This window comes from Gobius niger (assembly GCF_951799975.1).
Source record: "Gobius niger genome assembly, chromosome: 13".
In the NCBI taxonomy this organism is placed as follows: domain Eukaryota; kingdom Metazoa; phylum Chordata; class Actinopteri; order Gobiiformes; family Gobiidae; genus Gobius; species Gobius niger.
Window position 1 is genome coordinate 2,966,519 of NC_136864.1, and position 16,649 is coordinate 2,983,167.

The following is a 16,649-nucleotide window of genomic DNA, read 5'->3' on the forward strand; positions in this document are numbered from 1 at the left end:
AAACGGCATAAAAACATTGTTAAAAAATGAAAAGCACGAGTCAAGAAACTAGAAATAAATATCAAAAGATCAATAAATATAATAAGGTAAGATGAATAGATAGATAGATAAATAAATAAATAGGACTAAAATAAATAAAAATATATTTTAAAAAAACAGCAAAGGTGGGTCTTGAGCCTGCTCTTAACGTTCTCTGCGGACCCGAGCCCCTCGTCAGGTGGTTCCAGAGGCGAGGGCCGTAATATTGGAAAGACGCCTCACCGTGACTCTTTTTGTTGACTTTAGGAATAACTAGGAGACCCCTGCCGGAGGAGCGAAGGGGCTGTGAAGGTTCGTAAGGTAAAAGCAGTTCTGAAAGATAAGAAGGACCAAGACCATTAAGACATTTAAAAACCATTAAAAGAACTTTAAAATCGATCCTGAAACACACGGGGAGCCAATGCAGCGATTCTCAAACCGGTGTAATGTGGTCCCGCCTCCTGGTCTTCGTCAGGACACGAGCTGCTTAAGTTTGTAAAAGATGTAAACCTGAGATGATCTTTTTGGGAAGACCAGAAAGCAGGGCATTACAGTAGTGGATATGACTGGTGATAAAAGCATGCATGAGCGTCTCCGTGTTGGGCCGAGAGAGAATGGGGCGACTCTGGCTATGTTCTTTAGATGGTAAAAACCTATCTTTGTGATATTCTTAATGTGTGGAATAAAAGTCAGCTCAGAGTCAAAGACACACCCAGGTTCTTCACCTGTGAGGAAGGATTAAAGAGGAAACGGAGGCTCTTTCTACTAATTAAGTAATTGTAATTGTTCCTCGTGTTTCTGTGTTATTGTACATTTTATGTACAATATTTGGTATTTAATGGTGATTTCGTTTTTTCTCCATCTTCTCTCGGCCACCCTACGTTTTCGTTTAAGTTCTCCTCATTCCTCTACGGAGGAATTGGTTTCGTGGGGAGTTTCTTGGATGCTAAAGGAGCGCTGACCTAAGTTTTCTGTTAAAATGTTCAACAATGTAATCACAAGAGGCAGGTAAAACAATACAATCAGCAGCCAATGGATTGAACTGTTTTAGTGAAAATTGCAATAATATTTCTATTACAAGTCGCAAGTTTTTTCAGTATCGCACAGCTGTAGAGTTCAGGTTGTTGCAGTTCCATGGATGGGATGGGCGGTTGTTTAGCCTTAAAATCACTGACAAAGTGAGTGATTTTTTCACTAGAGCCGAGTTGTTGCCTCTGGCGCTTGTTCTCTTGTCTTTTCCCCCGTCGTATCGTCATAACGGCAAATATAAGATTCCAAACCACAGTCGTCCTCCGAGGATTCGAGCTCGAGGTCGTTCGATCATCTATATCCAGGCAGCACAGGTGGGAGGTTTTGTCACGATGCATTGCTAGTTCATTGTGCTTTCTGGCCTCTGAGCGGCCTGTGTCTGGGCTCATCACATTTTACAGCGGGGTCCCCAGTCGTTTGGATCGATATTTTGGAGTTTTCAACCTCTGCTTTAGAGTTGGAATAACTTTGAACAAACTGATCATTTGAATGTTTTTCTCTTGTGTGAGTCCTCATGTGTCTTTTCAGGTCAACATTTCGTGAAAAACTCTTTCCACAAACAGAACACGTGCATGGTTTCTCTCCTGTGTGAGTCCTCATGTGTGCTTTCAGATTACCATTTAGCGAAAAATCCTTTCCACAAACTGAACATTTGAATGGTTTATCTCCTGTGTGAAACCTCATGTGTCTTTTCAGGTGATTATTCTGTGAAAAACGCTTCGCACAAACAGAACACCTGAAAGGCCTTTCTCCTGTATGAAGCTTAATGTGTCTTTTCATGTGACTATTTTGCGAAAAACACATTGAACAAAAAGGACATCTGAATGGTTTCTCTCCTGTGTGAGTTTTCATGTGTGCTCGCAGATGACCATTTTGTGAAAAACTCTTTCCACAAACAGAGCAAATGAACAGCTTCTCTCCCAAGTGACACCTTACGTGACTCTTTAAGTCACTGCTGTGCGCAAAGCTCTTAGCACAATCTGAACACCTAAATGGCTTCTCTTCTGTGTGAATCCGTACGTGCCTCTTTAAGCTGGCACGAGTTGAAAACCCTTTCTCACATTGAGAGCATTTGTACGGTTTGTCTGAATCTCCATCACTCACACTGTTCCCATGAGCCGGCTCCTGCAGCTGGTGAGTGTGTGTTTGTGCAGTGGGACTTTCAGCTGAAGGAGTCCAGTCTGCAGAGTCGTCAGTGTCAGAGGAATTCTCTGCTTCTGCTCCATCACTGTCCTCTCGGTTCTCCTCTTTCACTGTTTCATGAAGCAGAGACTCTTCTCTTTCACTCTTTCCAATGACAATGACTTGAATCGACTCTTGTTTGATTTGAATCTCCTTTGGTTCCTCTTTAATCTGGACTGGACTGGGATCAGCCTCATGTGGACTCTGAACACCTGCAGCGACAGACAGACGACATAAACACTTGATCACCAGATGACAAGTCTTTAAAGCAGCAGTGTTTCATCTACAACTCAACAAGTCCCTGAGAAACACAAAGATAAAACACAACCCAAAAAATAAAGTTTCTCATTTGCAGAATAGAGGGAGGGTCTGGGTCAACACAGACTGTGAGCTGTTTGCACTCCAGGGAAACAATAATATCCTATTATCCTATACTTCTTTTTAACCTCTTACCACCCGTCTAAACCAAATGCATTCTGTCCTCTGTGGCTATTATATAGGCCTGTGTAAGGCCTCATTTGAAAGCTAAGACCCACAAAACTGATCTTTTCCTCACGTTGTTGCTGTGTGGTCTCACCTTTTTTATGTTTTTTTTTTCTTTTCTTTTGTTGAATTTTTGTTGAATTTTTGTTGAATTTTTGTTGAATTTTTGTCACTCTTGGGTTGAGTTTTTGTCACATTTTTGTCACATCTTTGTTGCGTTTACATCCTTGTTTTCTCATTTTTTGTAGCTGTTTCTGCGCTTTTTTCCCAAGAAGCTTTTTGATTAGGGTAAAGCCAAACTGGAGAAAATGGGATCCGTTCAGGTGGGAGTTAAGAGGTTAAATTTGATTTTTCATCTCTCAAATCGCCAATAGATAAATATTTAATATTATACCACGGTCAGTGAGAATTCCAAGGCTAACAGGCGTGCTAGGTTAGCCTACTGTTGATAAAACATGAGCTTCCATTTCTATTGAAAATTCACTATTTTCAGACCTACATTAAATGATCCCAGCACTTAAGCACATTTGGCTGGATCAGTAAAGTCGAACATAAAAGTTTTAGTTTGTGGGACTGAGGTATAAGCGACTCCACTGCAGCTGCTTCCATAAACAGTTGAGCTACAGGTTGCTAGCTAGCTTCAGGTTAAACAGCATAAAAGTGAAATAACTCCTGCCACGGAGCTGCATACTATGGGTGTTTACTTCCACGGAAAAGTGCAGGGCGAGTCCTGCCATGTTGTGATTCTGTGCTGATGTTGCTTTATTGAGCCTGACGGAGATCCTCGTAGCAGCCAGAGGCTCTGAGACCAGTCTTCAGACAGTCTAAGACCGGCTAAACACCCACATAAAATAGTCCCGGTAGTTTGGCATATCTAACTGGTTTAATAAATGAAAAAAACTCCACGTCCTGCATTAGAACTGTCTGATGAGAGAGTTGTTTAATCTTTGCTTATTATGTAAAGCAGGGGTAGGCAACGTCAGGCCCGGGGGCCAAATCCGGCCCTCCAGCACAGAACCTCTGACCCCCAAGATGATTTTGAGAAATATCATTATGGAAATAAGAGATCTAATAAACGTATTTAAAAAATGTCCAGTCAGAACATACTGCTTGGTCATATATAATGATAAACAGTGATTCGGTGGGTCAGGACCACTTTCAGGAACCATTTTCAGTGGGTCGAAAGTCTATAGGGAACTTTTTTTTCAATATTTTCCATCTGAAACTGCATGGAAACACTAACTGTGTCTGTAAAAATGAATGATATTGGGTTGTTTTGATCATAATATCAGTCTTAATGGGAAATCTACTGCTTGTTCAACAAAAACTTGTGGAAAATACAATATTTTATACGATATATGACAAATTACAGTTTTATTTGAGTTCTCGGCTTGTCATCCGAGGGTAATGGTGGGTCTCAAAGCCACTTGGGGACCACTGATGTATAACTTTTTGCATTTGCAGAAAATAGTTCTTTACTTTAGGGCTACTATGTTGAGGTTCGGCCCTTGAGTGTTTTGGCAATGATGAAAATCGTCCCTCCACACAAACTTGCCAACCCCTGATGTAAAGGCTTCAATCATAGAAAACTATAAAAATTCAGTGTATGATTTCATACACAATTATATATGTAAATATGACAATAATAATAATCATATTTACATCAAGTTCACAATGCAAAACAAAGCAATAAATAAAATGCATTTTACAGTTTGGCTTTTCTTACCTCCACAGTCTGGGTCCTCTTTGATCGCTCTGTAAAAGAACAAAAGGTTTTAAAGACAATACCCATGAAATCAAAACGACACCAATGCATTATAGTTTTCATATTGATGGCAATAAATATGTGTAATTAACACTTATGAGGGGAAACATAGAAATCAGGAAAGGTTTAGTCATTTCGACATGCCATACAGCAGGGGAAGGCAAGTTTGTGTTGTGAAGGGCCAAACCTCACCGCTGTAGCCCAATCTAAAAGAACATGGTACGACCCAGCAGTTGAGAATCACTGTTTTATATGAACTATGACCAAGTGGGATGTTGTTGTTTCTTGAAATACTGAAACTATTTATGTAACAGGTATTTGACATCTTATTTGAAAAATAATATTTCTCAAAATTATCTTGGGAGCGACTGGCCAGAAGTTCAGTGCAGAAGGGCCGGTTTTGGCACCCGGGCCTGACGTTGCCTCCCCCTGCCATAAAGCATGGCATTGCTGGATTGCAGGTGACATCACATCATTCTGACGGCCTATATTATTAAAGGGACACTGTGTAACATTTTGGACTATGGTGTTGACATCAATACAAAACATGTTCCTAATGACCAGCTCTACACAGAAAAGTCTATTACTGCAGTGGGTAATCAAAGGATGGATTTGGATGAGGACCTACACTACAAAAAGTAAATATCAAGCATTGGCTTAAATGACTTGAATTGAGGAAATGTATCTTGTTTTGAGCGGTTTTCACTCATTTAGACACTTTTCCTGATCGGACCGAGTTTACTTTGCTTGTTTGAGGACATTTCAGACCAGATCTAGGGTAAATCTCGCTTGAAATAAGAAAGTACAATTTGCCAATGAGATAAGAACAATTTTCTTACCCCATTGGCAAAGAAAATGACCTGAAATAAGGACGAAACGCATCGAAACGAGTCAGAAACATCTCAGAACAAGTGAAATAATCCAGGACAAATGCCCAACAACTTCTTAACTAGTCAAAACAACAAAAAATTGGATTATTATGCTCAAATTGAGATGTTTATACTAGTCTAGTTAATTACTTTTTGCAGTGTAACCTGTTCAAATCTTACATTCTGCTGACTTTAGTCGACATCGCCATGGAGACGAACTGGAGACGTACCCACTCCCAGTGAAGCTACAGTCATGTCTGGGCCGCTCACAGCAAAAGCTCATGTTTGTTTGCACATTTATGAGGTATTTTTCAATGATGAAAATATCTGTCTAGTTTTGAGGACATTTTGGTCTTGCACAGAGAGATCATGGACCCAGTGACTGACATTAATGATCATTTTTGTAATTCGTACATTTCCTTTTTAGATACGACTTGTGAAAGTGTAATGCTGTTAATAGGAAAAACTGTCTCTTGCCCCCACTGGGTGCTGTGACATCATATCCTTCTAGATCTCGCTTTTGCAGAGTTTAAAGCAAGTATTACTTTATTACATTTATCTATAACTGTAAAAATATAGTTTGTGTTTCCGAGTGGAGCCCTGGATGACTAGTGTAATAACGTTATCTTGTTTACATGTACAGTAGCAATGGGGTGTATGGCTATCGGCTGTTGCCCTCACAGGTCTGATGGCTACGACACTGTAATTATGTGCTAGGTTTTAGAAAAAACTGTAGCATTTTATAATTCTGCACTTTATGACTTGTAACTTGCCAACATTGCACTTTGTATTTGTAAAGTGCCTTTTGATATGTGTTTTTAATTGTGTTAAGACTATAGAGTTCGGGAAATTCTGGAGTTACCATGGAGATCGGCCATCTTTGCAGCTGCTAGCATACATTTCCATTGACTAATATTAGCTAAAAACAGTATAAAAAATGGAGAAAAAAGCCGTGGAACATCTCCATTAGCGGCTGAGTTACCGCTGGTAAATACATCTAACTCCCTGTGGTGTCCAAGTGTTTTAATATGAACAATAACTCGTGTTTTAACTTTTAAAATCTCCATTTGTTTACAATTGCTGCTAATCCCATAATGCTTAGCGATATGACATCACATTCCCGAACTCTATTGGTGGAAATTAGCATAGCGCTAACACTGGTGCAGCCATATTTCTAATGTAACTGCACACTGTCCTTTCAATAAATTAAACTAAATGGACTAAACAAAATTAAACGTGATCAAAGAAAAACAGTCCGTGTGTGAAAAGTCCCTGATAAAGGCTCAAAGGCCTCGTGTTGTTGTGGACAGTCCTCTGTATCTGAGAGAGTCCTGTCTTGGCTCTAAACTCACCTGTTTTCCTCCTCCGCAGGCTCCCACAGCTCCTGCTCCTCCTCCAGCTTCACTTCTGACATGTTTCACTGCGCTCTGTCCGCTTTAAGGCGAAGCTTTGGGGGAAAAAGTGTCTCACTTCTGTTCAGAGCTAACGCTAACACGGCAGCACAGCGCTCACTTCCGGGGTCTGAGGAGGGTTGCCAGGTCCAAGAGGTAAAACTAGCTCAATTTCCTCACAAACGCCGCCAAAAATATTAAAAACTTTTACAATCGCCATTTTCCACGTGCTGTGTTTGATCTAGGAAAGGGCAAAGGTCATGAAACTCCAAAGCAGTTGAAGCGATTGTGCCGGAGCCTCGAATCACATTTCAAAACAACCACTCCACAGTGACATCTAGTGGCAAAGCGTCATTACAACCGCGTTTACAGTGTTTCAGGATTTAACCATGTTATTGATACGTCTGATTGAACGTGTTGAACTGTGACAGCAGGGGGCGCTGTATATTCATGTTAAGTAGATACTTCAGAGGGACGTCGTTTGAAAGACAAAAATCATCGCTTATGTTTCTTAAATTATACTCAAAAGTCGACATAACATAATATATAAGTCCGATTGTCACTGCGATGCTTCTCCGCTCCCCTGAGGCCCACTTTAAAGCTCTGATTGAGCTCTTTCTGGTGTAAAAAAACTGGAAGTCTCTATCACTTTAAGTTCTGGAGATATTGGCTGATATCGAAAATACCCTAATATCGGTGCCGATCTATTGGTCGAGCCCTGGATGAAAGTGTAATAGCTGTTCTGCCTTCATTGGGCGATGTCCAGTCATGCAATGCCAGTGCTCTTGTTCTGACGCATGTTGTGTCATTCGCAAAATAAAATAAAACATTTCACTGAGCCTCTGAATGGGCTGAATGGAATAACATACATTTTGTCTGTAGGTTTGTTTGTTAAACATAATTAATATAGATTCTCCTCTATCCCCTCTATAACATATCTCTCCCTTTTCATCAGTGTTGGGCAGTAAAGGATTACAATCAGAAATCTTTCAGGGGAACTCTATTGTAATCTGGTGCCTTTTGCTGACCATATTTCATTTAATGAGTGTTTTTATGCAGTGGTAACAAAGAACATGATTATAATTCATAAATCATAATGAAAAAAACATTATTTCAAGTAAATTTATATTTATTATGTGCAATTACATGATTTTTCACAATTTAGGTGACTCAAAAGTAAGTAATTTACTAATGTTACTAATGTAACTTACGTTTTGCTGAGTTTAAAACAAGTACAGTGGTGTGCAAAAGTATGGGCCCCCTTTAACTTTTCGACATTTTGCCGTACTATGGGCCATAAACATAAATATATTTAATTGAAAATGTGAAATGTGAAAGACACACACTAAGTGACACACAATCGTGAAGTGAAATGAATTGCAAACCTACCAAGACCCGGCCGTCCTCCTAAACTTACTGACCGAACAAGGACAGCACTGACCAAGGCTGTTACCAAGAAGCCTATGGTGACCCTGGATGAAGTGCAGAGAGCTACAGCTCAGGTGAGGGAAACCGTCCACAGAACAACTATTAGTCGTTCACTGCACAAATATGGCCTTTATGACAGAGTGGCATTTTTAAAAGAAAACCATAAGAAGTCCCGTCTGCTGTTTGTCAGAAGCCTCCATGTGGCCTCTATGTGGCCTCTGGCAAACAGAAAACAGTCTTCTTATAGTTTCCTTTTAAAAATGCCACTCTGCCATAAAGGCCCCAGCCGAAAGTGGAAAGACCCACATCGTGTATTGGCGCACCGTGCGGATCAAGCAACTGTAGGGTATGAGGGATTATTAATTAATTCATAGGTTGTAGATTAGCCTTAAAATTTAAAGGGGTACCAGTTCGAAAAGCGAACAAAATAAAAGTAAGAATAGGAGGCTAAACTACAGATTTATCTGAAGGAAGTGAGGTCTTGAACGTACACATTGACCCTTAGTCTGAAATAATAAACACAGACATTACCAAAGCAAACTGTGGTTTATGGAGGTTTAATGATCAAAATCAATTAACAGACGGCATTAAATATTAAAGTGCAAACAGGATAACCTAGAAGGCAAACAGGATGAATAATCAGATAAAATGTTCTAAAATTGTATCTGAAAGTCAGTAAGGTGGTTTGCATCGAAGTTATGTGAGTCTTACTGAGCCAGGTCTGTGAGATGCGCTTACGACCGTGAGAGAAAGGTTTTCCACGACAACTGTGGTCCGGCGTTCCAAAGTCCTGGCGTCCGACGGCCTGTGGTCGTGGTCTCTCGGGTGGCGATCTCAAGCTCATGCAGGCGCGGCCCTGTCTGCAGCTCCTCTGGGCCTTGGGCGTTTAGCTTGACAAGCTAGACTCAAAATGGTTGCGCTGGAAGCTCAGCAATCAAAAATGTTGTTGTCTTGTAGGAAAAATGCAAATGCTCTTAAAAGAAGTAGCTGATAGTTACAAATCACGTCAAATGACGGGCTCAAACTTAAAGATTCTTGTGGTCCATCTGAGACAAAGAGAGGTCATAGTTCAGTGGGGGATGTCGCCATGTGCTCCCTTCCTGCCGTCTCTCCTTCTCCTTCTGTCTGAACTCCAAGAGAAACTTCAACTGTCCAACTCCAACTCTCACAATTATGGTTTCTCTGCTGTGTGAGTCCTCATGTGTCTTTTGAGGTGACTATTTTGTGAAAAACTCACTGCACATACAGAACACCTGAATGGCTTCTCTCCCGTGTGAGTCCTCATGTGATTTTTCAGATAACTATTTTGCGAAAAAGTCACTGCACAGACAGAACACCTGAATGGTTTATCTCCTGTGTGAGTTCTCATGTGATTTTTCAGATAACTATTTAGTGAAAAACTCACTGCACAGACAGAACACCTGAAAGGTTTCTCTCCTGTGTGAGTCCTCATGTGTCCTTTGAGGTGAGTATTCCGTGAAAAACTCACTGCACAGACAGAACACCTGAATGGTTTATCTCCTGTGTGAGTTCTCATGTGACTTTTCAAATAACTATTCCGTGAAAAACTCACTGCACAGACAGAACACCTGAATGGTTTATCTCCTGCGTGAATCCTCATATGATTTTTCAGATAACTATTTTCTGAAAAACCCATTGCACAGACAGGACACCTGAATGGTTTTTCTCCTGCGTGCGTCCTCATGTGTGATTGAAGATTGCTATTTTGTAAAAAACTCTTATGACAATGTGAACACTTGAATGGCTTCTCTTCTGTGTGACTCAGTATGTGCCTCTGTAAATTGGAACGAGTTGAATACCCTTTCCCACACTGAGAGCATCTGTGTGGTTTGTCTGGACCTCCATCTTCACTCACATTGACCTCATGAGCCGGCTCCTGCAGCTGTCCAGTTTGTGTTTGTGCAGTGGGACTTTCAGCTGAAGGAGTCCAGTCTGCAGAGTCGTCAGTGTCAGAGGAATTCTCTGCTTCTGCTCCATGTCCGTCCTCTCTGTTCTCCTCTTTCACTGTTTCATGAAGCAGAGACTCTTCTTTCTCACTCCTCACAGAGACAATGACTGGGAACACTTGGATTGACTCCTGTTTGATTTGAAGCTCCTTTGGTTCCTCTTTAATCTGGACTGGACTGAGAACAGCCTCATGTGGACTCTGAACACCTGCAGGAAGAGACAGACAACATAACTACTTGATCATCAAATGACAGGCTGCGTATGTGCTCCGTTTGCCTGGCAGAGCGCACGGACAAAGACCAGACGGGGATATATTAACTCGGCTAAAGTGAGGTAAGAGCATAGCTCAGTATGTAAAAACGGTGGTCTATTCCTTTAAAGCAAAAACAACTCAACAGTCCCTGAGAATGACAAAGATACACCACAACCCTGAAAATATAGTCTCTCAGTTGCAGAGCTAACATCCTCCATAGATCTGCTTTTTGAGAGATGCACCGATCCAGCTTTTTTGCTTACGATACCGATATTGGGTGTTTGAGTATTTGGCATCCGCACAGTAAAGTGAAGATTACTGCGCAGTAAAGTGAAGATTGCTGCGCGGATTTCGAACTACTCCTGGTATTATTACGCCTTACAATATAGTCCCCCCTTTTATCCGCTTAGAAAATCCACATTGTTTAATCTTGTGTAATTATACTTTGTAGTGGAACACTTCATGTAACCATATTAAAATAGGGAAAACGTGGAAGAGCTTGGTAGCTTCTATCTTGACCTGTTTTGGAGCTATAGTGGAGAGAGGGAGAGGCTAAATGCTAACGCCGTCTGCGCTGTGTTTACGTGACTGAAGGCACGGGTGAAGATCAGACAGGTCCTAAAGAACTCGTCAAAGCTAAGGTAAGAACATATCTCGTATGTAAAAACGGTGGTCTATTATTAAAGTCAATCCTGAATGGTGAGCGTAAAAATATTATTTAATTAAAAAAATATCAACATTCATATTTGAATATTAAGAGTCTGCACAACCCAGATTTATATATTTTATTGGAAAATGAATGCATTTAGTATATCAAATGATATTACCTCTCGTTTCTTCTCTCGTAAACTCCCTCTCCTTGTTACTTTATAAATGAAGGGATTTCTTTCTTGTCTTGTTTTTGCTGTTATATTTTCTATGGAGCAATAAATACATTTTCCAGTTTTCTTACCTCCAGAGTCGGGGTCCTCTTTGATTGTTCTGTAAAAGAACAAAAGGTTTTAAAGACTTTGCCCATAAATTTAAACAACGCTAATACATTATAGTTTTTATGTTGATGACAAGAAATTGTAGTAATAATAAATTATTATATGTGTTAGGCCTATTCTTCTATGTACTGTATTCATGAGCTGGACGAATGTTGCTGCAGGTTCCAGTCCTTAGATAGACCTTGGTCTATCAAAGGCCCACTATATTGTTTTTTAATGTATTTATTATTGCTGTATGTCTGTGGATGTACTGTTTTTATCGGGCCCGTATTGGCACTTCTCATGCAAAGGAAGTTCCTAACGGATAAATAAAGTGAATTTGATTTGATTTGATTTGAACTGCCTCTCGGGGAGAAATAAAGTCCTCTGCATCTGAATCTAATAATCATAGTACATAAGAGGGATAATACAAAAAACAGTGAACGTCTGCATGGAACATAATTAATCGGCTCGAAGGTGGAGAAATATAGATCAGGTTCCAATGTAATAAGGGATGTGTGTGTGAAGAGGCACTCATAACTTAACACCTAAGCCTGATCTAATGATGGCTTTTGAGTTGTTTAAAGTCTCTATAGTGTTGAAATATTGTTGAAGTTCATGAAGACAATGGTGCCTTTTTTGTGGCCCATTTGGCTTTGTGAATATGAAATTTGCCCATCATAATTATCGTCTGTAACAAGAGGGAGGAATCTGTGGGCACAGAGGGGATGTAACATGAACAGATAATGTCACTTTCCCTGAGGCCGACCCTAAAATTGGTTTTCCTTTTAACATATTCTTGCAGAAATAACCAGAAGTCTTAACTGTATGAACATTGACAAACAAAGATGTTGTTTCTTGCTTTAACTGACAGAAGTCACAGTTATACTCAATACTGAACGTGAATTTTTCCAAAGATAACTCCAAAAGAGGAATGGTTTTGCAGGTGGTGACCACAGACCATTTCCCTGTCTTCATCCTTTGTACCGTATTTTTTGAACACTTTTGCATTTGTCCAGTGTTCTCACCACTAGAGGTATCATGAGGAGCATCTACAACCCACAGAAGTCGCTCAGGGAGTGATGCTCATCCAAAATGGCACGTCCATTCGTGCTGTGGCAAGAAGGTTTGCTGTGTCTCCCAGCGCAGTGTCCAGAGCATGGAGGAGACACCAGAAGACAGGCCAGTACACCGGGAGACCTGGGGGGGGGCGACCGAGGCCAACAACCCAGCAGCAGGACCGCTATCTGCTCATTTGTGCACGGAGGAACAGGAGAAGCACTGCCAGAGCCCTACAAAATGACCTCCAGAGGGCCACAAATGTGCATGTTGGTCCTCAACGGTCAGAAACCGACTCCATGAGGGGGGTATGAGGGGGGTATGAGGGGGGTATGAGGGGGGTATGAGGGCGTTGGGCCGGTGCTTACTGCCCAACACCGTGCAGCCCGATTGGCATTTGCCCGAGAACACAGCGATTGGCAGATTGACCAATGGTGCCCTGTGCTCTTCACGGATGAGAGCAGGTTCACCCTGAGCACATGTGACAGACGTGACAGAGTCTGGAGACGCCCTGGAGAACGTTCTGCTGCTGCAACATCATCCAGCATGACCAGTTTGGTGGTGGGTCAGTGATGGTCTGGGGAGGCATTTCATTGGAGGGCCGCACAGCCCTCCATGTGCGAGCCAGAGGTTCCCTGACTGGCATTGGGGACCGGGATGAGATCCTCAGACCTATTGTAAGACCATATGCTGGTGCTGTGGGCCCTGGGTTCCTTCTGATGCCTGATAATGCCAGGCCACATGTGGCAAGAGTGTGTCAGCAGTAGGGCGATTATTTTGGTAATCGATTAATCTACCGATTATTTTTACGATTAATTGATTAATCGCTTGGCTGTGAGTGGTGTATGAAAATGGTATTTTTTCATTTATTTTTAATCACATAAAGCTAAAGTGGCATCTCTTGAGGACATGTTGGAGTAAATTTAAACTGTGTTGTAAAGTGTTTTTGTAGTGCCAGTTCTGAGGGATTGGATGAGACACAGACAGATATCTATGAAATTTTCAATGTACAAAACTCGACAGACCCTAACTTGAAAAACAAAGTAGGTTTCCATCAAAACTAAAAAATGTTCATGTAATGCTTGCTCTTTTTAAAGGGACTATACAGAGTTAAAAAATGTTAAAATTATGTATTTTCCTCCCCCTACATGTTCCAGCAATGTTCTTATGTGTAGAATGAGACCAGACCTACTCACCACAACTGCCTCTAAATCCTGCACTTTCACTCAAAAAGGTGTTACTTCGGTCCGAAGTGCCGTCATGCACGAGCTTAATATAGAAGCTGCAGTTACACATATGACCTCAGGTGGCAGTAATGAGCATTAAATAGCAAACTTGCATCTAGCCCCTTTAAGTCTGTGTTTACTAGAAAACGATTAATCGATTACTAAAATAGTTGACAACTATTTCAATAATCGATTAGTTGTTTCAGCCCTAGTCCGCAGTTCCTGCATGATGAAGGTATTGATGTTCTGGACTGGCCTGCCCGTTCCCCAGACTTCAATCCAATAGAGCACATCTGGGACATCATGTCTCGGTCCATCCATCAACGCCACGTCGCACCACAGACTGTCCAGGAGCTGACTGATGCTCTAATCCAATCCAGGTCCCTCAAGAGGACATCCATCAGGAGCTGCCCAGGCGTTGTAGGGAGTGCATTCAGGCACGTGGAGGCCACACACACGACTGAGGATGATACAGACTCGTTTGGAGGAATTTCTACAGAATCTGGATCAACCAGTGACCTGAGTTGTCACTTTGATTTGGACTATAATTTTGGATCCAGACCTCCAGGGGCTGAGAATTTGATTTCCATTTATCATTCTTATGTTATTTTGTTCTCAACACATTGCCCTACACTATGAATAAAGATTTTCATCCGAAAAATCAAATTGATTGACATCTAGGATGTGTTTTTTGAGTGTGCCCTAAGTTTTTGTGAGCAGTGTATATTGTGTAGGATTTTGAATGACGCTTAACTTTGTTGTGAAAACACAACCTCTCGCCAACCAGCCAGGCCTTCTCCCAGTTTCTCCAATAAATAATTTGCATTCTATTATCTATAATGAAGGATTAAATTGTGAAGAAGCTGTAATAGAAAATTTGGTATTGCCCTACGTTATATATTCTGTTGGTAAGAACGGATTTTGTAAATCGTAAAAAACTCGGCACGTGTCATTATTTGTGCTTGATTAGGAGGTTCACCCAGATTATCCCATGATCGAACTCAGTTTTTAAGGAATAATGTTTTTGTCTGCCGTAGTACATGTATTATTGCAAATAAAATAACTGTGATTTCGACATGCCGTAAAGCATGTACGGACTAAACAAAATGAAACGTGGTAAAAGAAAAACAGGTCACGATGATTAAATAAAACAGTCCGTGTGTGATGAAGTCCCTGATGAAGACACAAAGGCCTCGTGCTGTTGTGGACAGTCCTCTGTATCTGAGAGAGTCCTGTCTTGGCTCTAAACTCACCTGTTTTCCTCCTCCGCGGGCTCCCACAGCTCCTGCTCCTCCTCCAGCTTCACTTCTGACATGTTTCACTGCGCTCTGTCCGCTTTAAGGCGAAACTTTGGGGAAAAGAGTGTCTCACTTCTGTTCAGAGCTAACGCTAACAAAGCAGCACAACACAGCGCTCACTTCCGGGGTCTGAGCGGGGTTGCCAGGTCCAAGAGGTAAAACTAGCTCAATTTCCTCACAAACGCCGACAAAAATATTAAAAACCGCGCAACTTTTACAATCGCCATTTTCCACGTGCTGTGTCTGATCTAGGAAAGGGCAAAGGTCATGAAACTCCAAAGCAGTTGAAGCGATCGTGCCGGAGCCTCGAATCACAGTTCGAAACAACCACTCCACAGTGACATCTAGTGGCAAAGCGTCATTACAACCGCGTTTACAGTGTTTCAGTATTCAACCATGTTATTGATACGTCTGATTGAACGTGTTGAACTGTGACAGCAGGGGGCGCTGTATATTCACGTTAAGTAGATATTCGGAGGGACCTCGTTTTTGAAAGACATAAATCATCTCTTATGATTCTGAAATTATCAGAATCAAAAGTCGACATAACATAATATATAAGTCCGATTGTCACTGCGATGCTTCTCCGCTCCCCTGAGGCCCACTTTAAAGCTCTGACTGAGCTCTTTCTGGTGTAAAAAAACTGGAAGTCTCTATCACTTTAAGTTCTGGAGATATTGGCTGATATTGAAAATACCCTAATATCGGTGCCGATCTATCGGTCGAATCCTGGACATTTTGAGAGAGCAATTTTACACACGGCAGTTATTCTAATTTACTGCATTTACAGACCAACAGAAGGTTTGTCATCATTGTAGTGTGATATAGACTGGTGCTATGTGATTGAAAAAAGTATAATACCCCATCTTTAACTTTTCGACATTTTGCCGTACTATGGACCATAAACATAAATATATTTAATTGAAAATGACACATTTGACACTAAGTGACCCACAATCATGAAGTGAAATGAATTGCAAACCTACCAAGACCCGGCCGTCCTCCTAAACTTACTGACCGAACAAGGACAGCACTGACCAAGGCTGTTACCAAGAAGCCTATGGTGACCCTGGATGAAGTGCAGAGAGCTACAGCTCAGGTGAGGGAAACCGTCTACAGAACAACTATTAGTCTTTCACTGCACAAAAACTGCACACATTTTTAAAAGAAAACCATAAGAAGTCCCATCTGCTGTTTGCCAGAAGCCTCTATGTGGCCTCTATGTGGCCTCTGGCAAACAGAAAACAGTCTTCTTATAGTTTCCTTTTAAAAATGCCACTCTGCCATAGAGGCATCAGCCGAAAGTGGAAAGACCCACATCGTGTATTGGCGAACCGTGCGGATCACACAACCGACTACAGTCATTTTTTCATAAGAAATCACATCTTTCAGAGAAATTGGTAAAACTCAGCCTTTTATTGCTGAATGATGAATATACAGTAAAATCATAAATACATCAACTAAATCATCTCTATCACTTTAAGTTCTGGAGATAATGGCTGATATCATAAACACCCTAATATCGGTGCCGGTATCAGTTGAGCCCTGGATGAAAGTATAATATAGTAAGCTCATCAACCTAAACTAATGGACAAGTGTGAGTGCGCCCTTAAAATCCCTGCCGATTTGTTGCCTCTGACGGTTGTTCTGGTTTTTTAATTATTTGATTTTTATCCGTATCGTTTAATGTTAAATAAAGGATTCCAAAGCAG

At 41.1% G+C, this 16,649-nt stretch overlaps 1 protein-coding gene across 2 annotated transcripts in view; it reads right to left on the minus strand.

Moving 5' to 3' along the window:
• LOC306973039 (uncharacterized protein) overlaps positions 1-15,064 on the minus strand; it is a 79,112-nt gene extending 64,048 nt beyond the window's left edge. Inside the window, exons 1-3 of one of the 2 annotated variants that reach the window (XM_079569841.1) lie at positions 14,893-15,064; positions 4,439-4,467; positions 1,357-2,441 (exon numbers count right to left, since the gene is read on the minus strand). In XM_079569841.1, coding sequence (XP_079425967.1) covers positions 1,393-2,441; positions 4,439-4,467; positions 14,893-14,954 — 1,140 coding nt within the window. In that variant the 5' untranslated portion in view covers positions 14,955-15,064 and the 3' untranslated portion in view covers positions 1,357-1,392. Of the gene's footprint in view, positions 1-1,356; positions 2,442-4,438; positions 4,468-11,338; positions 11,368-14,892 lie in introns of those variants that run through there. The other variant, XM_079569845.1, reaches the window with a different exon arrangement.
• Between the last annotated feature and the right edge of the window lie 1,585 nt (positions 15,065-16,649).